Raw genomic sequence first — 26,714 nt, 5'->3', positions numbered from 1 at the left:
TCACCTGTTTCGGTTGCCTAATGTACATTCGCTGGTCGAGAGTGTCTCATACTGAGTCGGCGGTGAATTGACGCAACAGTGGGACAATTCGGTTTGTGTTTACTGGTACGCGTTGTTCTCTGTAATGTCGTTAGAAAACAACTTTAATGAATTGATATCTCTGTCAATTTAGGGTATCGGGCTTATAGATCACTATGAAATCTTATTTAAGTATTGCACCGTGAGAGAGAAGCAGACATGGCGGTGCCTGTATAAAAATACTGTTCTCAAATCTACTTTGTCCTCGTTAATATCGGCGAGATACGGCTTTGCATTGACATTGCTGTTGTTAAAATACATTGATTGAATACGATTTATTCCTGGCATATGCTGATCGGTGGTCGAATAATGTATCGATTCAGCAATTCGCACCACCGAGTACCTAATTATGCTATACACGCCCCGCGGACTGCAGAAGTTGACCGCTCCTGGTATAACCCATATATAAATGGTGCAATAGCGACAGCTAACGGTTGTCAATCACACATAAAAGTACAACTAACCAGTAATCGATAGATCTCGCAAGGATAAACTAGGAATATATATGTGTGAGCTATGGTACAGGTTTAGACACAAAAAGCTCTGTCTTAGTACTCCATGTTTATGAAAGAGCTTGGCATAACGTCAATGGAGAGATACTCTGATCCGCCCGGACAGAAACGAGTGTATATCGCTTCCGGTTCACACCGCACTGAATTAGACAGACTCGCCACGTTCGCCAAATTCTCTAAAGTATCATACGCAACACGCACCGATTTAGCGTCTGAGGGATACTACTGGCTAGGATTTGGAGACAAAATCAAATGCTTTGGATGCAGTGTGTACCTCGAAAGATGGACCGGGTCGAGTGTGCGGCGTCATGACGCGAATTGTGTACGAGACGCGTTGAACATACCTATTGTGAAATCGAATTTCAAAAGTTTATTGAGACAGTTTAAATCCATTGGAAACGCCAACATCAACTTTGCGAATATCGTTGATCAAGAGCACGAGTATCGGGTTAGGAATCTCGACTTGCGAAAGGAGTCGAAGCGTTGCGAAACCTTTGAGAAATGGCCCAGCTATCCCATACCACGGGCGGTCGGCGAGTTGGCAAAACAAGGTTTATTCTACCTCGGTGACCTGGACAGAACGCAGTACTTCAACTGCTCCGGCGTTCTACGCAATTGGCGGCCTACAGACGATATATCTGAAATACACTTGACGTATCGCCCGGATTGTTGTTTCGCACGTGGCGACGATTCGGGGAATGTGGCGTTAACCGAGTACGAACGAGACAATTTGGATAAGTTGCTTGACGACAAAATACGACGTCTCACTTTACATCTACAGGAACCGGAGGAACCCTCCGAGGACGAAAAGCGATGTCTTGAGCAACTATTTCCTTGTCTTAAACCCGTGAACCCTCGCATGTCGTCGTTGTCAAAAAGAATCGCAACGTTCGACAAGGGCTGGGGACCGAATAAAATTAGGGCTAGTGTTGAACAGTTAGCAAAAGCGGGGTTTTACTACATTGATTCGGACAGAACCAAATGCTTTTACTGTGACGGCGGGCTTCGTTGGGACCGTGAAGACGAGGTTTGGACAGAACATGCAAAATGGTTTCCGCAGTGTGAATACGTACTCCGAACGAAAGGTATCGAGTTTGCGCAACGTATCGAAAAGACACACCCGAATCTCAATCGCCCTGTGATTAGAAACCCCATAACCAGGCAAGAGTTGATCAAACGTCAAAAATTTATCTGCGGAAACGTCAGTCGTGTGATCGGGCTATGAGTTGAATAGTGGCGATAAAACGATTGTAGTGTATCAACACCTTTTTGCGAGACTTGTGTAACTGTGTCTTTTGTGCTGATAACACTAGCGACAAATTAGAATGGATTTCGTGTATTGTAAAATTATTTGAGCAATAAGAAGATGACGGGGGCGCAGTTGCTTACTACACAAGTCAGTCGGTGTGAATAAGCAGGCGCGTGGTCAGCAACGAAATACAGTCACTATTTCTGAGGTACGCGAGTCAGTTTTGTCTACTATCACAGTTACCAACGTGCTTGAGCTCGACAGTTTTATGGGGACCTACTCTTTTATAATTAGGATAGAAAGCGATATCACGATACTGACATGCCCTTAAAACTACTCTAGTACTCCAAAACTATATTTTGTCATTCCGTTTGAAGTAAATGTAGCATGTGTTGTAAATCTCTCCAGTTCAGTTCTACGGGGACCTACTCTTTATAATTAGGATAGGAAGTAATTTCACGATAGCAACATTTCTATAAAACTACTTGTACTTGAGTACTTCAAAGCTACATTTTGTACTTCCATTTGAAGGAAATGTAGCATGTGCTGTAAATTGCTCCAGCTATCTCGATAACCTCGCCAGAATACGTTTTTGTTTTGTAGTATTCATGGTCTATGCTCATTTACACCAGGTCGATATTTTTCATTATTTTCCGTAACTGCCGACTTATAGCACGGCCCACCTCTTGACTTTTTGTACGACACTGCTTGCGCGGATGAGGTGGCGTCGCAAGAATACGTAGTTTCATCTGAATCTGTAGTGCTTAGCATATGTCGTGTATACACAGAGAGGGGGGGTTGCAGTGGCGACTTGCGTCAGTCGAGTAGCGGACGATGTCGATTTCACACGCATTCCAAAGTACATCTTGTGAGAATGATGTACCACCACCCTGGCTATTCTCGGTACGACATAGGATCATTTGGCTGTACTAAGGTGGGTATACCCCGATATGGTCGATTGCGCTCGATCTTTTTCATGTGACGGTAGTTTGGTGTGCTTTCACTATTCACTTATACATGGTTACACAGACCCCCATATCCACGTAATAGCCTGCACGATGCCATCATAGCGTCATTTTTTTCGACTTGGCTATACCTAAATACACAACTTTCGTAATCTAGGCCCACATTTTGCGTTACTCGTGGTGTTTTTTGGATATGTTAAGCTAACAAGGAGGACAAATTGACAGAAAGAGAGTACATTTGGGCGAAGGGGTGACATATCTGGGAAAAGGAGAACATATACTCCCGTAAATGAGGCCGTATGGTAACCATATTAGATAGGAGGGTCGATGGGGTCATCAAATGGATCACATTGTGTTGCTGTCAACCCGAAGACGCGAGTTTTGTCATACAGACGGATTGATGACTGACATCGTTTGTGTCACGCTCGATTGATCACAGCTGATTTGCGTACATCACACCGCATCGAAATTAAAAGTAATCGAACGACAAGTTTGTTTGTTTGTTTGTTTGTTGGTCGGGTAAAGGTATTATCGTTTTGTGGTGGATAGGATTTTGCTAATATACTTCTTGTGGTGCTAAACCTGATTGCACTAATAACACCTGTATAGTTGAACATAATTCCGCCAATGGGTCGATCCAAGGTTTCGCTGTACGCAAATGAATATGCAACGTCATCTCCATATCGTGTAAAGATAGTAGAACTATCGTGCCTGGAAGGGCGTGGTGGTCACTTAAACGTCTCCAGACCTCGAATTTCATCGATTTTTAGCGAAGCCAAGGCTGGATACGGTCAAGTGGCCTGGAGAGTCAGATTTATGCTCTAATTTGCGCTCGATATATGTGGAAGTAACAGGACTTTACGTACCGACCGGGATTGACCCCAAATTGGCCGCCTGAGTCGGGGGGGCGGGTGGATTCGGATTTCGAAATATCTCACTCATCTTTAGACCTCACCGAAGGTAGACTAGATTGCATCACGTATGATCTGTGACAATTCATCCCCCCATTATTACACCACCGAAACCGAGCAAAATAAGGTCAGTCAGCTGATCGCCGGTGAAGCGAGCTATCGCCGGCTGGATGCAGCCAAATGGCCTTGAGAGTCGGATTTATGCTATATTTTGCCCTCACAACATGTGGAAATAACAGGACTTTACGTGCCAGCCGGATTTTTTGGACTTTGATTTGGCAACCAGAGTCGGGGTGGAGTCAGATTTCGAAATCTCTCACTCATCTTTACACCTCGCCGAAAGCAGGCTAGATCGCATCACATATGATCTGACACAATTCATCCCCATTATTGCACCACGAAAACTGAGCGCGTTTCAGCAAAATAAGGTAAGTCCACTGATCCCCAATGAAGCGAGCTATCCCGATTCGTCACTATATAACTGAATCTGACATAGTACTCGTAGTTTCAGAGTTCGAACGGTAAATGCGAGGCTCGAAAGGGTGACACAGCAATTCTCTGACGGTAACACTCCGCCGAATCAATATATCCTTAGTATGATATTGCAAATATGTTTGGAGGTGTTGGCGTAACATGTGTTAACGATATGTTACGGTACACGCAATCTCAGCTGATTGTCTGCAGCGAAATTAGTCGAATTCGAACGGCAGTGCGTGGCTGCCGAGGCAATATATCCTTAGTATGAAATTGTAAATATGCGTGGAGGTGTTGATATAACAAGTGTTGAGGATATGTTTATGTTACGGTACACGCGAACACAACTGATTGTCTGTAGCGAAATTAGTCGCTCTCGAGCGACAAGTGCGTGGTGAGCTCGTGATCGATAGCCTATATATCGTACAGACGGGTAAAGCATCAGTTCGTCAACTGATCGATTCAAGTTGTACATCATGTACAGCATACAAAATTAATATGCCGCGGTAAATTGTATATCATTTACAGACACTGGCATGATTACGCTTGACCAGACGTGAAGCAGTAAAAGAACCCATCATAAATACATTGTTTGGTTGGGACAGTCTGTCCTGAAGACGCTAGAACGCGGTAAAGGTGTGGAACAGCAGTTGTTGCTTGCACCAATTACTAGGTACGTAATATCGGAAGTTAACACGTTGATGTAAGCCAAATTGAGAATCAGCTAATTCTTTAATTACTTTTTATACTCATAATGTTACTTTATTTAAGTTAATCTATGTTGGGGCGCCTAATACACATTTCCACTACACGATATTCCTTGTTGTTCTCGATATGACACGCATATTTATCACCATAACAGAACATTTCTCGTTACTGCCGGGGTCGACAACAAAGCAAAGGGGTCAAGTACGACAGTATGAGACAGGCAACGAGCGCCACTTTGTACAACCGAGCCTATTGACATCTAAAACACGCACCAGGATCTCACGGATTAGGAGAAAACTATACTGACGTCACGACAGGCAATTATTTCTATGACCCACCGTACACGAAATTGAATCAACCGAGGAACGACAAGTGAATCAGGGTGGTTTGACGGGCTATTGCTCCCAAGCCTCGTCACGAAATTGGATCACGGAACAACAGGTCAAGGCAGGCAACTATTATCAAGCCCCGTCGTGTACGACCGAAGTCAGCTGTGGATCGTGGAAAAATACAGTAAAATTACAATGTATTATATTAAATCAAATCCCAAGTTTTGTGTCTGGCCAGAGTACAAAGGTCAGTCGGGATTCTTTGTTCTTTTTCTCTCTAGCGGGAATTATTCCCCCTTTTTTTATTGCCGCACACAGGGTCATAAAAGTATTGCTGCAAAATTGAGAATGAGGTAATTCTTTCATTATTTATTATATTGATAATCTTGGTTTGTTTAAGTAAATAGGGTGCATGCGGGCAAATCTCACATTACTTATACTACTGATATAGAACAGGATATAGGTAACATGTGTTCAGCATGCGATAAACTCTATAATGACTTCCGGGGAATCCGCCACGACAGCTCACACATTTTGAATTGGTACTTCCTGCCGGATGATTATAAATAGCGCAGTGTACATAATTACAGAAGCATAGCCAGGGAATCTCGGGGTCGAGTTTAAGAATCACTGTGTTATATGGTGGTCCAGGAACCCCGAGCCCTTATTAGTAGTTAGCATTTCCTATTCGTTGCAGCCATGCTGATTCTTATTTCGATTAGGCTATAGGGGTGACCAAACTGTGTACGTACGGCCGCATGCAGCCTTAAAACCATATTCATAATTATACGGCGTGTGTTGGCGGTCGTCATTATGCAATTTGCATTGGTACCGAATTCTCTGAGAGATTTTAAGAAAGAAATACCAAGTTGGGATCGAGTGCGTCTCACGAATGACGGTTTTTATAGTACGTTTGTGCGATTCCGATACATTTTGGCTATACCGACATTCCTGATGGTATATCAAGACATAACAACATGCATAAAAGTGATTAACGAAACCGGAAGATGCATCATCATTAATTTTGTGACAAAAATTTTCGAAAACAGCTACCTATCAGCTCTACCGGTCAATCTGATCACGAGGGCTGAGAATAGAAAAAATTTTCCGAGTAATATAACCACCAATATTATCGACGAAATTCATTGAAGAGGTGGAAAAAAATTCGGGCCCTGCGTGACTATAAAACGAGTTCCAGTAACGTTTCCTAACAACTATACTCGCTATTTGGGTGCATCTACACATTGTAAGCCTGTGTGGGGGTTCTGCTTCTACAAGTAGAAATTATATACGCAAGATACATCTCAAAAATACAGTGATGGCACAGAACACCACAAAGTCTCTCCGCGGTGAAGTTCCCGGTACATCATAAATGAAAGGAACATCCCGTGGCGTACACACCACAATTGCTGAGATATCTAGGGAAGTGAGTGAAATAGCAGTTTTGGCTGTATCACGCTACCGCAGCAGACGTCATTTTAACAGTAAACAGCAGTACCGGGTTTCTGTTGTTTAGTCTGCAGCAGAATAAGTTGTGGGGAAGGTAGCATTTATTGCGTATAGGAAAAATTTGCGCAGTGCTGTCGACACTTGGGTAAAAAGTAGTAAAGCTGTTAATCATTGATAGATTTATATAAATTGTATTGAACATATAGTTTTAGCTACTAATATGTCTAAATCTCATTAGTTAAAATGAGCAAGCGTAAAAACGTTTTGCGTGATCGATATGAGAGAGAATTCAAAGGTTTCCAACGATGCTTCAAGGGCAATTGTGACGTTAACCTGGCCGCCATAGGAAAGACCGCTATTTCAACTCACATTGATACCTCAAAAACATAAGGAGCGTGTGATAATGAATAATTCGAGTCAGTCGATGAATAATTATTCACAAGTCGATCAGCACCAACGACCACAGACTACAAAGCAGCAGTTGCTGAAAGTACCTGGCAGAGATGAGCGGATTTGAAATTTCGATGTCCTGATCCAATCAGAGTCCGAATCTTCAAATCCTAATCCTAATCCAAAAAAATTTGTATATTCCAATCCTAATCCTCATCTGAAAATTAGGATTTCACCCATTAGGCCTACATTATAAGCTTATAATTCTGTAAAAAGAAATAAAACGCTTAATGAGTGCCAGCCAAAGTACATAAAATAACTTTGGTGGGATGAAAAACTTTGTCACTATTCGCCACAGGACATCAATATCCCGAAAATTGGTCAATCCAATCCTAATCCTAATCCACTGTTTCACAACCGGTGTGCCGCGGCACACTAGTGTGCCATTTACGTCTCGCAAGTGTGCCGCGAGAGATTTTTCGAAATTTTTGAAATTATGCGCTAAATAATTCTAGTCTATAGCAAACGAGCAATAATCAAGAACGGGCTCGATGTGAAGTTTGAAAAAACATTTGAAAAATCAAAATTGCTGCCATGTCTGCAATCAATATCCCCGCAAATTCGCTTTACCTGACATATAGCCTGCCATGAAGGTTGCATTAAGTTTCGCACATTGCGTTGATTGAACGCAGAGAAGAGCAGACATGGCGGCGCCTGTATATGACAATGCAGTTTTCAAATGCTCATCGTCTTTCTAATCACCACCGAGAAATGAATTCTTTTGGAAGTAATGTTCACGTTTACAAATTCGAGTTACAAGCGATTGTGTGGCAGCGTGTCGGCACTACTGTTAAAATGCAGGCTCGGAGCGCAGCATTATGTTACCGGCGACGAATTTGAGAATAGAGAGGTCAAGTTGATCTAATTACATTAGTTAACAAATTTCTGGCCGCTGCGGTTATTATCCCGGCGGTTGTTGGAACTATAATTTAGGTGCCGGTGTTTGTCAGTAGAACTATTGAGGTATTGCTACCGTACGCGAGCAAAATGATCTGCGTGGAAATGCGTTTGACATCCTTTTATACCAGTGGCGGCTCGTGACAATATCGGGTGGTGGGGCAAGGGCTGCAAGCGACTTTTATCAAGATGACGTCACAATGGCGTTTTCCAACGTAAACAAGTAACTTAATGATGGTACGGTAACATGAATTTCCCGGCAACAGTGATTTTAACGTATGTGCCACGAGAGGTCCGCTGGTCAGCTGTGACTTGAAGTGTGGTAACTGCGTAAACGGCGTACGGAACAAAGATTCAACACGGTTCATGTTCGCATTGAATCCAAAACATCATTCTAAAGAACTAAGAATAGCAGCCTCGGAAATTTGGTCTCGGTAGTCGGTACAGCATAAGAGATTTTGGTCTTGAAACTGAAGACTGTAACACGACACATACGTTTTTATTACTGTCTTATAGGTCTGCTGCGAAATCGCCTTTGGAAAATATATTACCGAATAAATACGTGGATGAAAGCCTTAAACTTGGTACACTGTTACATGACATTATCGAGAAGTGGCCTCATGGCCCTTTTCGGTATGGTACACTGTCAAAATTAATGCGAACAGACCAACACCGAATTTTGCGTAAAATTTACTGAGGAATAGGCTGATCAAGTGATCAGCTGTTAGCCGCCATCGAAAACGAAATAACTATGGCGCTTGACAGGGGGTTGTAAGCAAATGGCTTGAAGGCCACAATTTCACGGTGAAATTGACATTGGAGAATATAATATCAAAGTAAATATTTGAATGCAAACTGAGAATGATATCATCATCTCAGTTAACGTTACCGCAGATACACCGGCTTTTGCGTGAAATCCGCAATGTGTTGTAGGCTTAAGTGTCAGATCGGAGCACATCTTTACCACACTCGACCTTGATAACGAAATTACTGCCCTAATCATGAGTGTCAACCTTGAGACTTGGCACAGCGTTCGATACTAAAATCAAGACATACCGTGCAAAAGCTTATGACGGATCTAGGTAAGGAGCATCGTTAAAATCAATAGAGACCAATACCGGCTTTGCGTATAATCTGTTAGCGATAAATGACTAGTCAGCTCTCACTCGAATTAGGAAACCAAATTACCACTAACACAGTTCAGTGACAAACTTAAAACTTGGTACAGCGTCCGATACTAACATTAAGATTTACCGTGCCAAATGTCATAACCGATCTCGGTATTGAACATCGTCAAAACCAATGGATACCAATACCGGCTTTTGAGTAAAATCTGTTTGCGATACATGACGGATCAGCACACACTCAACTTCGGAAACGGAATTACTACCCTAAACTTCAAGTAGAAACCCTGAAACTTGGGGCAGTGTTAAATACCACCATTACGACATGACATAACAAGTTTCAAGAGTTTTCATGGTGTGAAGCCCCATTAAAATCGACCTATACCAGCAAAGGTCGACTAAACGCAGATGACGGTAACAGAGTTCAGCTATAGATACGATTGTTACATCACACCTTAAGGGCACAGAGCTATCGTGCCCCGGTTGCTCGGTAATTTTATGAATAGGAGAGAGTAAATCACCGTTTCTTTATTGTGCGCGGCTTTGAGAGAATAGACAGTGAAAGCTTGTTATGAGCGCTACCGGGGCAAGCCCCGGCTAGGCATTCGCAAAGCGAAAACACAGAAGAGAATTCGATTTTCGCAGAGACTTCGCTATATATGGGCATTTACAAGCGAAAGGACAAGAAGTATACGATTTTCGCTGTGATTTCGGTTTATATAGATAGGTGTGCGTCTATAAATGGTGAAGAATTGTTATTGAACAGAATTTTAGGTGGGGCAATGCCCCAGTTGCCCTATAGGACGAGCCGCCACTGTTTTATACGCCTCTAAGCATCCGTGTTTGTTTGTGGCGATCGTTCTTGGCCTCTTCGATGCGATGGTTAATTACATCGACAATGCGATAGTGGGCAGAGTTTATTGTCAAAGAAATCTTACGAAATATGGTATACAAGCGCAGACCAAAGTTTCAATGAGATGGCAGCATGTGGGCGCCGAGGTAATAGCTAAAAATTCAAATTCTCAAAAGGAAGCGGAGAAAGTTGCACTAGAATTGTAAAATAATCTTTGGGACTTAAGCTGCGGAAGAATTGAAAATGATTCCCGTGTCAAATGATACCATGATACCATGATACCGTTAATTTCTTGGAAGCTGAGCAAATCCTACTTGAGTGATCCGCAAAGGTCACTGTGGTTGCTGCTAAGCATGCTGGTAGTTCTCAGGTGCCCAAAGCCAAAAATGTTGAGAACCACTGTGCTAGTGTGCCGCGGACTATTTTTTATTTTCAACGGGTACCGTGAGGTCAAAAAGGTTGAGAACCACTGTCCTAATCCATTAAAAAAAATCTCAAATCCTAATCCAATCCTAATCCACCAAAGTTTCACAAATCCAGTTTTTCAAAATCCTAATCCATGCTCATCTCGGATACCTGGGCATTCCATACTGTCAGACACCAGCAACCATTCCTTACCAACGATTGCACATCGCAATTGTTCAAAGCAATATTCCCCAATTCAAACAATAAGTTTGCTTCGGCCAGGATCAAGACTACAAGGATTGTAAATGGAATCCTTCTCCACACGCCCAAAGAATGATTTTGTCTGAACTTGGTGTAGTATAGTAATGTTGTCCATTAATTTGAAAAATCTAAAAGATGATGCGTATCCATGTCTCATTCTATAGATTCACTGGTCAACAAAATGAAATAAAAATAAAAAAGAACATCTAGGAACCGTTTCTGGGGGTCGCAGGGTTGCTTATTACGAATTTCACATTAGTTTTGCCAGATTGGCCCTAGAAAATAAGATATTTCTACCCATAAAATAGCTTAAAATCCCCTGTATATCTTACCATTGAATATTTCACTTGGTGGGAAGTAAATCTTAGATTTTTCTACTTCAATACTGCGCATAAATAGATAATTGACCATGAAGAACGCCCATGTCGTTCTCAGTTATTCCATCAATATTAACATTACCTGATGGAAGAACTTTGTTTGTTAAAAAAGCGACTTGTCAAGCCTGAAAATTATACTTTTGCACAATGGAAATATATTGTCACCTGTACCAATTAGTCATTCCACCAAGATGAAAGAGGAGTATAAAGCTATCAAGTTTGTCCCTGGAAAGCTTAACTAAAATACTCATGTGTGTCTCATCTCTTTTCACATGTAAATGGATATTTTCCGTAAAGTCAGCAACGTGGGTAAACCTCTGCACTGTCAATTTGAGATCACACAACCGCGAAATTATCCGCCAGCAGCAGCACAAAAGCGAGCTTTCAGCGTCTGGCCGAGAGAAAGGCGCAGCCGCTGTAGCGAAGTTGTTCTTTCTTTGCGTCATTCTTTGACTTCCGCTTTTCCCCTTCGCTCTTTTGCGATGCCACGTGCGGTCACGAGTGCAGATAATGGCGATCATGCTGAAGATTTCAAAAGTTTCTTTGGCGGGCAACGGTGTTGCATTGCGTCATATCCAGAAATTGCAAGGTAAATAGTAATAGCTTTAGCTTTGTACCCTGTTCGCTGGTTTTCTAATATAAAGTATACACAGAAGTGGTCAGTAACGAAGTACATCTACTTTTTCGAAGTACTCAAGTAGTTTTCCTCTACTTCTGGTACTTACTCAAGTAGATCTGATTTTCGCTACTTCTACTTTTACTTCGTAATATTTTGTGATCTACTTACTTACTTTTCGTTTTTTTCAGTTTGTCAAGTAGAAGTAGTTCAATCTTCCAATCAGGAAGATAGCCTGAGGAATTTCGGGAATGTTTTCATGGAACATCAACATTAAATTTTCGTAAAAGTTTGGTAAATCCCAGAATTTTTGTCGCGCTTCGCGCGCAGTGCTGGATCTGGAGTGACCAGTATGATTTCACGAAATTATCGGTTAATATAATTTAGGTGGAGGGTTGGCGTGGTTCCGTTCACACCACATTGTCGCCCTTCGTCCATATCAAATAATTCGTCTCAGTATATATGGCTCATCATAACGTTTGAAACTGATGTTTCGCAATCTAGCATTTAGTTGTCATATCGTAATCTAGCATGTTCATGGCGTGTCCAAATCTGGAAAAGTGGACTCTGACTTTTTTTTTAGTTTTAGAGCTGTTTTAGCATACCACCTTTGAACCTTTCTGGACTAAAAGCATGAAATACATGTTCTGCTTTTAGATCTAGTATTTATATTTCACCTTCAATTTCCAGTATCATATACTTTGAGTTATAATTATTATCAGTTATTTTGTCTGGATAACATACATGTTGAAATATAAAAGCAAGTGTAGTAATGCCTTTAATCTCTGGAAATAAAGCTGTACAATATGGCATTTTTACGGTCCACCATATTTGTTATTAACGTTTACTAATCGCACAAAGTGTTTACACCGTATCCTATACAACATATCCACTCCGTGTTGGTCTTCGACTTAACTACGGACCTTATAATATGGGGAATGGCGCCATACCATGCTATCTTCTAAAACGTGCTGTTCGAGAAAACAGAGAATTAGCATCGCATCTCCATATCAATGCTATCATTTTCATCCCATGATGTGGACGATTACTTATGCTATCGAAAATTGGATACCTGTTGGTATGCATCAATATGAATCAAGCTCGTCACCTATCGCATAGCTCAATTTGCACCTTTTTACGATCCATGTGAACGAATTAGGATCGTTTTCATAACTGCTTACTTACTTGAGTACTTTTAAAGTCAGTCAATTCTACTTCTACTTCAAGTAGTTTTAGGTTGCTTATGGAAGAAGTACTTCTACTCGTACTTGAGTAGATATTTTCGTCGCTACTTCTACTTCTAGTTGAGTTGTTGAGTAGATTTCTTGACTACTTTGACCACCTCTGAGTATACATCTCATTGACTTACGATCGTAATCTGTATACAGCTCACGAGTAACAGCTTTAGCCATATGTCCTGTTAGCAAGCTATATCTGGTATAAACTTGAAATCTGCTTATCTAAAGTGAATGTAGCGATGCTAACCTGGACAGCTAAGTGAGCAAGTATTATCGATGCAGCTTGTGAAGGGGTTGAATGCTGTTGGTGTTTCCGTTATGGAAGAAGTTATCAACAAATAAAGGTCAAGAAAATCCGTCCGATGTATCAGCCTCAATTGCCGAGTCGTATACCACCCTGCCTAGCCAACACCCCAATCGCACGGATTTGGTTTTATGATACAATAAACATACGAAGTCAAGATTGAACCCGTATGCGTGCTAGATTTTTTACATCAGACAACAATATCAATTTCATTGATTGGTTTAATAAGCATCATTCGCTGACTATCTACATGCAGTGTATTTCGCTCTTGATGTTGTGTGATTGCGGGTCAAGCTCGCAGCATAGAGTCACTAAATATTCACCAACGGAAAGCCGGATATTTCGAGTAATTTTTTGTAACAAAGCAAGTAAAGTTTTTGAGATTACCAAGGTGCATGTTCATTTTAGTGTTGATGCTGCTAGCGCCATACATATAGGGGCCCGCAGTTAAAATGCAATAAATTTCAACCAAAGATATTATAATGAAGTGAAAACTGTAATATATGAAAAAGGTTCACAGTGCAGAGCCTACCAAGGTTCGTTTGTGAACGTGAACCTCGAAATTTCCAAGGTTCACACACAGAACGCGAACGCGAACCTCACGTTCACACCATCCCTAGTATAAACACCAATACCGACACGATATCCTCTAGCAATATCATCAGACTATTTGATGTAAGTTTGCTTCCTGTTCGGTTACAGTAACCTGATATCATTGATTAGTGTGTATAGTATGCGTATACAGAAACCACACATCGCACTGCGTATAGAACATGCTCATGTTTTCACTTCAATAGACACTTACGTGACCTTTGACACGAACCAATCAGATTGCAGCAGAATGTAAACAAAGAACAAGGCCGGGCAAGCTTACTATGAGCTCTTATGGGAAATGGTTGAAAAATGAAGGTTTTAAGCAAATTTACGTTGAATTGGCGATGACTGGCCTTAATAAATAGTAAGAGCGTAGAGCTAGTATGTAGTTACAGCTTTTTGTCTAGGATGAACATGAATGGTGGTAAGTACGCATCAGCGTGCTGTGTCCAAATGCACAACTTTTCGGATTAAGCGACGATTGTTGTATACTATACTATAGGGTTGTTGTAATGCATATTTTGACGATTTCATAGGCTGCCGGTCTCGAGTGAAATTTTCAAGCATATCTCATGTTCAGAAATATATGCTATAAATTACAGCTGCTGCCACACATCACAATTTTTGTGTATTGATTATGAAACTTGACAGCTATGGAGATTCTATCGAATTTCTGGATTTGAGTGGAACAGCATCTTCTTCTAACACCGCGGAGAAAGCTACGAAATATTTCATGGAGCGCTACGTACACGACTTAGGGACAAAGATTGAGGAGACAATCCACTCTTTGTGGAAGCAATATTCTAATGAACAGCCAATGTTATCGCAACTTGCGGAAAAGTGAGATATACTCAATGGAAATACACGTTCTCAGAAAATCCATTATTGATTCGTATTGCACTTGTAAGACAGGGTAAGTAAAGCAAAAGACATTTTTTCAGAGATTCCTGCAATAGATGTTGTAACCATGATTTATTTTCACATTAGGTTCTTATATATGCTCTCATGCATATATGCATTGATTAAGACAATCCAGGACCTGAAGCTACAAGGACTACATTGTGATTTGCATCAGCCTCAGTGAGCTCGATCGTGATTGACAATCAATTTTTCGAGCGTACTCACAACCGATCAACTCCTGCCTCAAGGTAGATTTTGGTGTATCTGGTGTTTTATAACATTCCACCAAACACAAATAATCCTAGTACATTTTCACCTGGAGAATTGTTCATTCAACAAATTGGGCCTCTAAATGAGCTTCAATGCACACCACTGGAGTATAGTATGAATAGACATGCACTGTTGGTACACATTGACCATGGCACCGCGCAATTACGATCCGTAGCATGCTATTAGGCATTACGGTATTCACAATGGAACTGAATTTCCACAATCGCCAAATATGTTGCGTCGGTCATTTTTAATTTTCAATCTCGAATTAGAGTAAGCAATTAGTCCATATTTGGTTGGTTGATACACAATGCTACATCCGATCAGCTGTTCAATATGAATACGTTGTCTCGCCATCTTTCTTGTTGTGGCTCAGGCATTTGACGGTGTGCCAAATCATGTGCAGGAATATTTAAATGATTCAATTTCTTGATTTCAGACTCAGTGGTGGCCTTACGATTGGGGGGGCCCTAGGCGAAACTTCCGGGGGGGCCCTCCTTATCTATCGCAACTTCTGGGGGGCTACGCCCCCCAGACCCCCCTCACTAGCGCTTAACGATACTTTTTTTGTTCTACACCACGTATACACTGTTCCGGTAGTGCTTTGTCTGTACGTCATGTTGAAACTTTCAGCATATAAAATAATTATAATGTCATGCCACAGTGCAATAAACGACTTGGTATATTCGAAATCAAGTGACTCAAGTTAACTACAGCGCGTGCCCAGACCCACCTATATGTAGAAGAATTATGGGATGTAGCATGACATAATAGTATAACAAGGCAACTGCACGCCAAATATACCACATAAATCCAGAAAGCTGTCGGCTGACATCAGTAATAAGCCAGCACACCACGTCAAGGTTTCAGCCAGGTGCTGGATTGGGCCTATCTTTTTGCTACAAAGAAGATTTTGTTGCATGATAAGGCATAAAAGCAAAATGTGCGGCAATGTGGTACAACACCAGTAATACCACAGGAACACATCAGTACTGGTATCACCTGTGAAGAGCTAGTTCCATGATCAGTAAGAATATAGCTTTCAATACATCATCCATTGTAATATAATATTTATTGAACTCGGATAATTTTTGGGTGCCTCTCTTCAAGAGTTAACTGCACACCTAAGGGATTTAAATAGATTTAAAAGCAAAATCAAAACGGCAAAGTATGACGCAACAATCAAAATCACAAACCATGATATTCGCATTGTAACAATGACAACAACAACAAACCTTGAAGTATACGGACACACGGTACTATAGTAGCAGCGCAATTTGTAAATAAACAGTTACACACACGAAACAACACGCACTAATGAAAAAATTGTAAGTTATAGAAAAAAAATTTTTGTCTGTAAGAACTTGCCTGGTTGGATTAAACCTAAAACGCCACAACTAGCCTAGACAAAAGACCACTACAATCAAATACAATATACGTATTTGAAAGCACTGTTACATCATTCAAGTCTACAAGGCAATATAGTTGGTGGAAAAACTTCATCATCCTCAATTTGTGCAGAACATTCCTGAGCTGAAATAGATGGTTAAATATTTGTGTCGCAGTTCAAAATTTGCATTGTCACTTTCTTTCCAAATCTGAACCACTTCCTTTTCTGAGATCCTGACTTACATTTAGCATGTACTCGCGGCATTGTAACAGATACTTGACTGCAGTAATTAGGAGATACTGATGCTACCAATTACAACATAACATATAACTGAGTGATACCAAACTCATCGTAGCTAATGAAAGGTACGGTTGTCAACTGACGAGTGCGCCTTACTAAATATGCTGTTTACCGAGTCACATTTATATTGAACTGGTAGCCCATTTCAAGAGTGTAATGGTCAAAATTGTCTTATGCAACACCTGATCTTAGGGCAAATTTTGGTTGCAGTCAAATCCGTGGAAAGTTGCACATATTTTTCATAAAAGTAGAAGTAAAAAGTTGCATTTATTTTTCATTTATTTTTCACTTAAGTTACACTAAAAAAGTACATTTATGGATAAGTTTCTTGACATTATTAAGGTATGAGATACTCGAATCGATGCGTATCCAAGGCACTGTCGCAAAACTCAGTGTTGGCGCCTTCAACAAAATCAATAGCCTGAAAAAATTGACCCAGTAGTAGGCTAATATAATTTACGGCGGTCTAGCCTGAATGTATGTCAACTGAGAAATGACCTCAAATTTAAACGACAGTGATGATAATCAAGCGATCCATTTACATAAAGTACCAAATATTTCCAGTAAAAAGTGAGTTGCATGAAAAATCGAAAAGCTGCAAAAAGTTGCTTGAAAAAATGAAGAAAAGTCGCAATGTAAGATTCCTCCAAACAGCTTAAAACACCATACTACATAACTTCCGAGTATTTAGGAAGCTGCCAGAAGCTGTAAAAAAAGTTGCAAAAACTTGCCTTGTGATCATTTAATTCTTTCCTCTGGCCTGCTGAAATTGATTCCATTGCTAATTGTTTGGTCACATTTTGGTCTTTTTCTGTGACATCACATTAAATTATCAACCTCACAACAAATTGAATATATGTAGCCTTTCGTACACCTTTCTCAATGATAGCCATTCAAACCTTTCAAGTATCGACATAGATTTTTGAGGCATAAAATATCAGGCATCAGGCCGCTAGAAACATTCCTGCATGCAAGATGTATTGCATATCTATCTATAGTACACCACCCATTAAAAGACATCCACCTGTGATAAAAAAACACTTTCTGACAGCACCATAAACACTTTCTGACTGACTGTACCGGGTGCACATTGAGCATGGTAAAGCTTTGAAAATACGCTGCTAATCCGCAGACAAGAAATGAATAAATTTACCATCATGACAACCCTGAGAATGGATTTCCATTCAGAAAAGGCCCAATTCACAACTTATATGTTGAGTCAAGAGAATGGCTCAGTAAACAACAATATATAGGCTATAATAGCCTATGCTTTCATTGGCTTTCAAATGACTATTTCCTTTGATATTTTTAATATTCAGGCTCAGTGTGAACACGGTTCATTATCAATTAACATACGGTATCATATGTAAGCTGGCATCAAGACTCAAGAGCTAGCAAGTAGAATCTCACAAACTTATACTGGAAAATTTTGATGCACTGAAATATACACTGCTGCCACTAGGAAATATATACTCAATAATAATTCATTCCATGTTACAACTTACAATATGACCTCATTAACATAAAATCGAAGTAGGCTCTTTTAACAAGCACAGAAATTCAATTATCGAACACCGTTTACAAGACAATATTCTACATGGGTAGGCCTACATGTATTTTCACGGTTATTCGCAAAATGATAAACTAAAATTGGCATAAATGGAGGGGGGCTCATAAAATCAAAGTAAGCTCTATTAGCAGGTGCAGAAATTTAATGATCGACTACTGTTTATGGTACCATATTCTACATGGGTACATATATTTTCACGGTTACTCGTAAAATGACAACTAAAATTCGCATAAATGTAAGGGGGGGGGGCTCATAAAATCAAAGTAAGCTCTTTTAGCAGATGCAGAAATTTAATGATCGACGGTTTACGGTACCATATTCTACATCGGTACATACATTTTCACGGTTATTCGCAAAATGATAACTAAAATTCGCATAAATGTAGGAGGGGGGGCTAATAAAATCGAAGTAAGCTCTTTAAGCGGATGCAGAAATTCAATGATCGACTACTGTTTACGGTACCATATGCTACATGGGTACATATATTTTCACGGTTATTCGTAAAATGATAACCAAAAATCGCGTAAATGAAGAAGGGGCCCCCCCTCATAAAATCAAAGTAAGCTTTTAGCAGGTGCAGTAATTTAATGATTGACTTCTGTGTGCGGTATTACATTCTACATGGGTACATGTATCTTCACAGTTATTTGCAAAATGATAACATTTGCGTAAATGTAGGAGGGGGGGCCCTTTAGCTAATGGCAAAATAGATAGAGATCATCAAATCAAAGTGAGCTCTTGCAACTAGCGCAGAAATTTAATGATCGACTACTGCTTACGGTACCATATTCTAAATTGGCGCATGGATTTTTGTGGTTATTCGTAAAATGATTACTAAAAAATGAGATTTGATGATTGACCTGTCTTTACTGTACAATACCATATTCTTTATTGATACAAGGATTCCGCGGTTATTCAGAAAATGGTAATACTTGAAAAAAAGCGCGTAAACCGGAGAAATAGTTGGAAAAAGCGCGTAAACCGAGGAGGGGGGGTCCTCGAAAGCGCGTAAATGAACCAGGGGGGCCCTAGGCGACCGCCTACCTCGCCTACCCCAAAAGCCACCACTGTAATCAGACTCAATGTTGAATCCCTTTTCTGCCATGATAGCATTTCCTGGTTCACCATAGCTGAACTCCATCATTTTCTCACATTTCTTGTCGAATCCACATATTTCACTAATATTTCCCTGTGAACAGTTCCTGCACAAAAGTAAGTGCACCACAATCCATCAATCCTTTCAAAGTTGTATGTGATTTATTGACAGTCAATAATCATTCTAGTTTTGAGAAATCATGAATGAATGCAAATGGTGCCTTTTTAAGATCCACATATCTACATGGCCAAATCGAAATCTAATGAAGCAGTTATATACGGTTGACCCAATGGTTTCATACTATGCTTACAGCAATACTATAAATTTGACGTCAGTAGGATAAGTCGGGCAATTCAGAAAGAATTTAATGTAGTCTAGCATAAAATTTCAGCTTCTCCGCATCTTTTGACATTATGATGCTCCTCCGAGAACTAAACTTCACTAGCAATAATTGTCCGTCAATTTGTAATTTTCCTGGACGGGTTTCCTGTTTTGTGCTTCTACTTCTTCCAGAAATTTGATTTTCTTGCGTTTTATCCATCAAATTCCTCTTTCTGCAGCTTCATATAAGATATCCATCAAGCCTGCACAAAATATTTAATATGTTTATTTTACAGAGCATCACTGCTGTGCAGGCACCTATCAAGGCGTACTCGTCCGACTCATGCAACGTATCAGTGCTACCAATTTCAACTATTCATCTCATTATTGAATATATTGCTCTCAGCAGTTTCAATCCATTACACACCATCAAGCAACAAAACTGGAGTGGAATAAAACGAGACACACTCCAAGTCGATTGTGGCATCAAGTGTGACTGCATTTCAGATTGTACTCATTTTGAAACACAGAATTGTTTCATCTAAATTATGTCACGATTCCATATATTTGGTGCAATAATAGATATGTCATTTTATTAATAAAATGAGAATTCAGATGACTACAAGGAAGTCCACATGCCTTTATCCAGATTTTACATTCTTCCATGCATGTTATTGGCTCTGGGAAAGGTACAAGCGCACACCAGGAATGGTCTGAGTAGCCATCTCTAAGTTACACAGGCAGTGGTAGCGCAGTGGTTATCCGGCATTTGTCCTGATTGATTCAATACATGAGCTAGAACAAAAAATGACGATTTCAGCTGGGAACTGATCATGTTGCCTAACATATATCATATTAATATGATCATTGAATATGCAGACAAGTGTCCAGTGTAACAGTAATTTGCTAGATAATGATGCAGACTGTAGACTGTACTATACGATTTCATAAATAGAACGCTTGTAACGCCAAGCCCACATACTGAATACCCCACATATCCTCACTCAAGATTAATCTAATACATGCTTTCGGTACGACAATCCCATTGTGTACGACTAAGGACTAAGGATAATACAGCAATAGTTGCTTCATCCGAAAAGTTGTCAGAAATCCATTCATTTCGACATACCATGCTGATGAGTGCTTGCCACCATTCATGTTTATTGTAGGTTAGAACACTGCAAATACATACTAGCTCTACGCTATTAACATTCACCAAAGCCAGCTATTCCCAATTCAATGTAATTTTGCGAAAAACCTTCATTTTTCAACCCTTTTCCATAAGCGCTCATAGTGAGATTGCCCGGCCTTGTTCTTTGTTTACATCCTGCTGCAACCTGATTGGTTCGTGTCAAAGGTCACGTAAGTGTCTATTGACTTTGTGCGATATATAGTGGAGTTAATGGATATATAATAACAATCGCCGGTTCATAAGACACGCGCAATTACCATGCGATATACAAGGCACCATGCGATGTGATTACACCCATGCGCGACAAGATGGGACCAAAGGCTTAACGATCATATCTGCTGCTGCAATACCATCGGGAATCGATCTGAGGTTAACTCCGATTCCATGAAAACACAGGGTAAACCGTCACAGTCCTGCAACAGCGTATATTAGTAAAGCGGGTCGTATGTATCGGAAGTTAGCCATGTGTCGAATGATACGCTATGTATGCAGAGGGAATCAGAAATGAACTACTTCTAATTTCTCGAAGTACGCAAGTCGATACCTCAAGTCTACTATAGAGCAGCTTTCAAGACTACTTTTGACATCTCCGTATATATGTCTGTGACTCAACGTGAGTGAGCATTTTGAACAATCGTAATCGACAATGGTGTATAGCCGATTTGAGATTTCTATTGTATTTCAATGAGTAAGATCGATTTCTAGATCTCCGGCGTTTTAATTTCTGTAATGACATGCAGTGGTGATCAAGCTCATTGGTTAATACTAGGGTTGCCATATGACCGGTGTTTCACTCAGAGATGCCACTCCTGGGTTTTTCCACCCAGATCTGGGTTTTTCGAGCATCACCTGGGTTTCTGGGTTTTTGTGCTTGAAATCTGGGTTTTTTCAACATCATGTTTGTCAGGTCAATTTTACGGCGCAAAATTGAATATTAGCTTAGTAAGATCTCATAATATCGACGGATTCTACTGTGATTGAGTCTAAAGAGACCCATTTACTATTAAAATGAGAGGTCTTGGCGTGATGAGAGAGCTTAATTGAATACTGACTACTAGGTCGCAGAAAGTCATTTTCACAAGGCAACTCTGGAGCATTTGTTTTGCAATTCAAAACGATTTAGGACTTGAATGCTAGCGCTGCAACAAATTCGTTGCGTGTCAGTAAATAGTATGTATAACTGCTGTAAAGTATGCAATTAATGCACATGGAAAGACCAAATGTTGATCTAACTAATTTACCATGTTGATATTAGAGTATATTCACTTTCAACAGGGACACTCAAAGAGACAGTTTGGCCACCCGGACAAGTTATTCAGAGGGAGAGGGGTTTGTCAAATTCAAATGTACCCTTAATTTCATGATCTGGCGGTTTCTTTTTCGACTTAACATCCCAGATAAAAGTGCTTGTCCCAGGTTTATTGAATCGAAAGCTATTTTTAATATATCTGGTCAGCTCGCAGTCACTGGAACTACCCTATAATCATCCTCATCATAGATGGGAATTAGCATTGTGACAAACATTACGAATATATAATAAACTACGTATTGACCACCCCTCCATACCGAATGCCCGTAGCAATGTGTCGAGAGGAAAGCATCATATTTCGAGGGATTTGCTCATTTAACTGAGCAAAATGTATATTACGAAAATGAACAGTTGGGATTTCAATATCAAAGGCTAAAACTTCTTCTATGTCCGTATAACTGTCATTGATGACTCTCAGTCACTGTTTTGCAGCTATATCATATAAATTTGAGTGAAATATAGGATCTGGGTTTTTCTGGGTTTTTTCAACGTCCAAATCTGGGTTTTTCCAAAATATCTCAGTGGCATCTCTGGTTTCACTGACATGTTCAGAATTTCAGAACTACGCGGGAGATTGATAAAATATGCTCAAATGTCCGTAAATGTCCGGATTTTAGTCCGAGCATTTGTATGTTGTCAGTTGTCATTTCCCCCATCTTTTTCCAGTTACGTTCCTGCCATCAGCTCCACCACTAAATCATATTAGATATGGACTTGGTAATGATGAATATTTGATAGTATAGGTAATTAGGGCTCGGCAAAATACTTCGCGCCTCGCGCAACTAGAGAACGAATCCCAATAACCTTTCGTAACATTAATAATACTCGCGATTTCGTTACGTATTGCAAGCCAATATGAATAAATAGAGATGAGTCCGGAGGTCACCGTTACCTGTTCCGGTACCTTCCAGAATGGCATTGTCTATCTCAGGCTTGGTTCGCTCCGGGATATACAGTATGTGTGAGTTTTTTGGAATGGTATGCATAAAGGAGATTGTTGAAATGGCCCGTAATAGTCGTTCAATGGGGGTTCAAGATTAACATTTCGACAGGATTGTTTTTTTTAGGGGGGAGGCGTCCAGCGGATTGGCAAAGCATTGTTTGTGTGACATCATATAGACAGACAATGTGGCCGGCCCATACCTCATTTCAAACGCCGCTATAGTGAGAACTAAAGAGCGTCATGATTTTGGGCCACGAAAATACGGTAATCTTAGTTTAAACATAGTATTAAATGTCATAGATTTAAACAGATGCTAATAGCTTTGGTTTAATGGATTTTTTTCTGGGTTCGTTCGTATGAAGCGGTGATAGAAGATTATAAGTAGAGATATCAATTTTTCTTGATCTCAAAATGCATGATCGTTTATCGGTATTGTAAACTTCATTATTTCCATTTAGTCTCACATTATTCGTCGGTAGAGTAGCGTAGTATGCCCAATGGACATGTCGGATGTACGAAAATATGTGTAACGCACGACACTAAACACTTAACTTTAAATGCGTGATACCTAAACATCACCAAACGCTGATCGCGTAAAGTCGTTATTGGACTAAAGCTGTACGATGGGGAGACCCATGGCTAATTTTCCGGTTTGGAAATGTTCTATGGCCCACATCTTATCTTAGAGTCATAGTCCTGGTCAATGCGTGGTAATAGACGGCGACGATGAGCTTATTTCTCTGGGGTTTGGGGCGGCGGTTACGGCCCTGGTAGATCGTAGGCTATAACTCTTGTGTACATTGTGATCGTCTGCTGCCCCACTCGCGTCGCGAAACACAATGATCTAATCCCCACATCCACTGTATGAATGGGGTTTTAGTTCCGCCATTGTGGAGAATAATATGAGCTAATTATTCTGGGCCAGCTTCAAACAATTCTACTATAGAGACATGGAGGAAGATTATTTTATATGCAAGCTGCACAATGTACAATTGTACATTGTATGTCTTGTACCTACTGAAGCTGCGATGACAGAACATCCAATATAATGATACAATCCATTCATGTGACTCCTACATTATGTACAATGATTTCATGGCCGGACATTTTAAACCGACTCCAAAGATTAATGCGCTCCGCTTAATCCCCAATCCAATACGATTCGTTTCGGTGGTGCCGTTTCCCCTCCTGTATTCGACTTGTACATTGTGACTCCATACCTGCCCATACGTCTCATCATAGTCGGATGAAAAGCTTTATGTAGCCGATTATATGATTAATTTCTTGAGCTCATAACATAACAAATATACCTATACTTACAATAATTCTACAATTTTCCAAATAGCTTAGTGGCCCATCTCAAAATGTTCCCGTGCCCCCCCCTCCTTGAGAACACATGACGTAGACGCACAGTAGATGCCAAGGTAAAAGTAAGAACTTGATGGGCTAAGAGACACTAAACTATTCGACAGCTTGCACAATTTATTCCAAGCAAGAAGTAGAACTTCAAGAACAAGAGCTGACGCAAAATCTCAAGTAGTATTTACTGCCTTCACAGGATGATTGGCGCAGTTAGATTAATTACGTTTAGACGGCCACGCAATTCTTTTTCTTCTGCGGCCGCAGGTTTTCCATCCCTGCAGTCTGATGCATTTCGTTCTGGATTGGCTGAATTAAAGCGGTACGTAGTGTCGATATTAGCATTATAAGTAGAGATATTAATTTTACTTGATCTCATAATTAATTAATGGACGTTGGAACGACATTGGAAACGTCATGTTTTGCAATTAGCCACCCAATATTTTTCTGTAGAACGTGTAGTATGCCCAAAGGGCATGCCCGGTGCTGGTACGATGATATGCGAAAATATCTTCAACAGTAACGCATAGCACTTATTTATAAATGCGTGACATTGAAGCATCACCATACAGTCATCGTGTAAAGTCGTTAATGAACTAAAGCTGTAAGATGGATTTGAATATGTACAAGAATTTCCTACCTTTATTTATAATACTCGGAACTGGTTTAGGGAAAAGTTTGACAGGTAAGCAAAATGCAGGTTAATATTTATTTCGCAGCCGTTGGATTGGATTTATTGTGACAGTGGCTCAGTACAGGAAACAAAATACGCGTACATTATTCATATTGGCGTCGAAGGTTGCGTCACCATAGGTACCGCAAACATTATTATCGATGATATTTGCTGCTCCGAGCTGATCCTGACAGAGCATCGTTGTAAAAATACGCTAAATATATATTTTTAAATGTCTCCAGATCCGTCCATAATCGCTAGGTCGCATTTTCAGTGGCAAATACACAATACAATTGCTAAATATAGCACCCTAAATGGTAAATTGGCAAAACCTGTCAGGGTATGGCACTTTCGATTGGTATACCTACAACCATACCATGCATGTGTAATGGGGGATAACGAGTCAGTAGTGAAAACAATACTAACGCATGTACTAGCACAGGGGTTCTCAGCCTTCTTGTAGCTTTGGCCCATTTTTGGGATTGGGAATGTTCTGTAGCCAACCTCTTATCCCAGAGTCATAGTCCCGTTCGATGTGTGGTAGGCTAATCAGCGCCGTCGATATGCATATTTCTCTGAAATTGGCACATTTTCTCCTACTAGTCATATTTAAATGTAGGCCTGCGAGGACAGGAAATCGCGCGACGCGCGACTAAAATTTTCGAGTTGAATATGTCTCCTCCAACAAACAACCAACGAAATAATTTTGAGTCCCTTCGAGGGTGCGACAGTTATACGGCCCTGGAGTATCGTTTAACTCTTGTGTACTTCCGCTGTTCCACTAGCATCGCGAACTTCAATGATCCAATTCCCACATCCGCTGTGTGATTGGGTTTAGTTCCACTTTGGTGGAGAACAATATAACCATTCTGGGCCCACCTCAAACAATTCTTTGGTGAATGGGATACTGCAGAGAAGTGGATAGAGATTTTTTTTTATTATGCAAGCTGTACAATGTACATTGTACATATAGTATGTCTTGTACTTATCAAAGTTGCGATGTCGGAACATTAAATCTAATGACACAACAGTTCATGAGATAGCCTACTATTACAAGTACGGAAATTTTTAGATCAACTTCAAAGATTGATGTGCCAACCCTAAATCGTCAATCCATGACATTTCGTTGCGGTGGTGCCGTAGACTACCACAGGAAGTTGATAATTGATGATAAATTGCAATTGTGGCTCTTTGTGTGTTATAATAATACGAGCTGCCGAATCATCAAATGCACTTCAGTCCGAGTTTAATGTCACCCTTTTCATGTGCAGATGACATATGACACTGCTGGAATACTTGGTTACTCCAGCATCAACTTCCTGGTATTATATATTCAAAATTATTTTCGTTGATGCTGACCGCAGGTTGTCATAAGCGGGGGACAAAAGCCGCCGTTTCCCGTTCCCTTTTCGGCTTGTACATTGTGACTCCATACTTGCCACTATATCTTATCAAAGTCGAATGAAAAGCTTTAAATAGCCTACGCATAATTCGATAATATTAATATATTTCTGAATATATGTACAGAACAAAAATAATTTAACTTTTATCAATTCTACAATTTCCCAAACAGCTCTGTGACCCACCACAAATTACT

At 40.3% G+C, this 26,714-nt stretch overlaps 1 protein-coding gene and 3 long non-coding RNA genes across 5 annotated transcripts in view; 2 read left to right on the top strand and 2 right to left on the bottom strand.

Annotated features, from left to right (window-relative positions):
- LOC145456459 (uncharacterized) overlaps window positions 1-9,966 on the bottom strand; it is a 183,882-nt gene extending 173,916 nt beyond the window's left edge. Inside the window, exon 1 of the long non-coding RNA XR_013920610.1 lies at window positions 8,507-9,966. This is a non-coding gene — a long non-coding RNA (uncharacterized LOC145456459). The remainder of the gene's footprint in view (window positions 1-8,506) is intronic.
- A 1,541-nt stretch (window positions 9,967-11,507) lies between these two features.
- The window catches only part of LOC145456426 (uncharacterized), a 32,883-nt gene continuing 17,676 nt past the window's right edge, over window positions 11,508-26,714 (top strand). Inside the window, exon 1 of one of the 2 annotated variants that reach the window (XM_080334544.1) lies at window positions 11,508-11,631. In XM_080334544.1, the coding sequence (XP_080190670.1) occupies window positions 11,553-11,631 (79 nt within the window). In that variant the 5' untranslated portion in view covers window positions 11,508-11,552. Of the gene's footprint in view, window positions 11,632-24,881; window positions 25,130-26,714 lie in introns of those variants that run through there. The other variant, XM_080334545.1, reaches the window with a different exon arrangement.
- Window positions 13,999-20,147, top strand: LOC145456453 (uncharacterized). The gene is made up of 2 exons (XR_013920604.1): window positions 13,999-14,942; window positions 19,938-20,147. It is a non-coding gene; the product is annotated as an uncharacterized LOC145456453 (long non-coding RNA).
- Window positions 19,456-21,173, bottom strand: LOC145456455 (uncharacterized). The gene is made up of 2 exons (XR_013920606.1): window positions 20,281-21,173; window positions 19,456-19,904 (listed from the first exon to the last, which is right to left on the bottom strand). It is a non-coding gene; the product is annotated as an uncharacterized LOC145456455 (long non-coding RNA).

Source organism: Botryllus schlosseri, chromosome 14 (genome assembly GCF_051294905.1).
Source record: "Botryllus schlosseri isolate E-star chromosome 14, Bs_hap1, whole genome shotgun sequence".
Taxonomy (NCBI): Eukaryota; Metazoa; Chordata; class Ascidiacea; order Stolidobranchia; family Styelidae; genus Botryllus; species Botryllus schlosseri.
The sequence above is the reverse complement of the archived record's forward strand: the minus strand, read 5'-3'. Positions and strand labels throughout refer to the sequence as shown.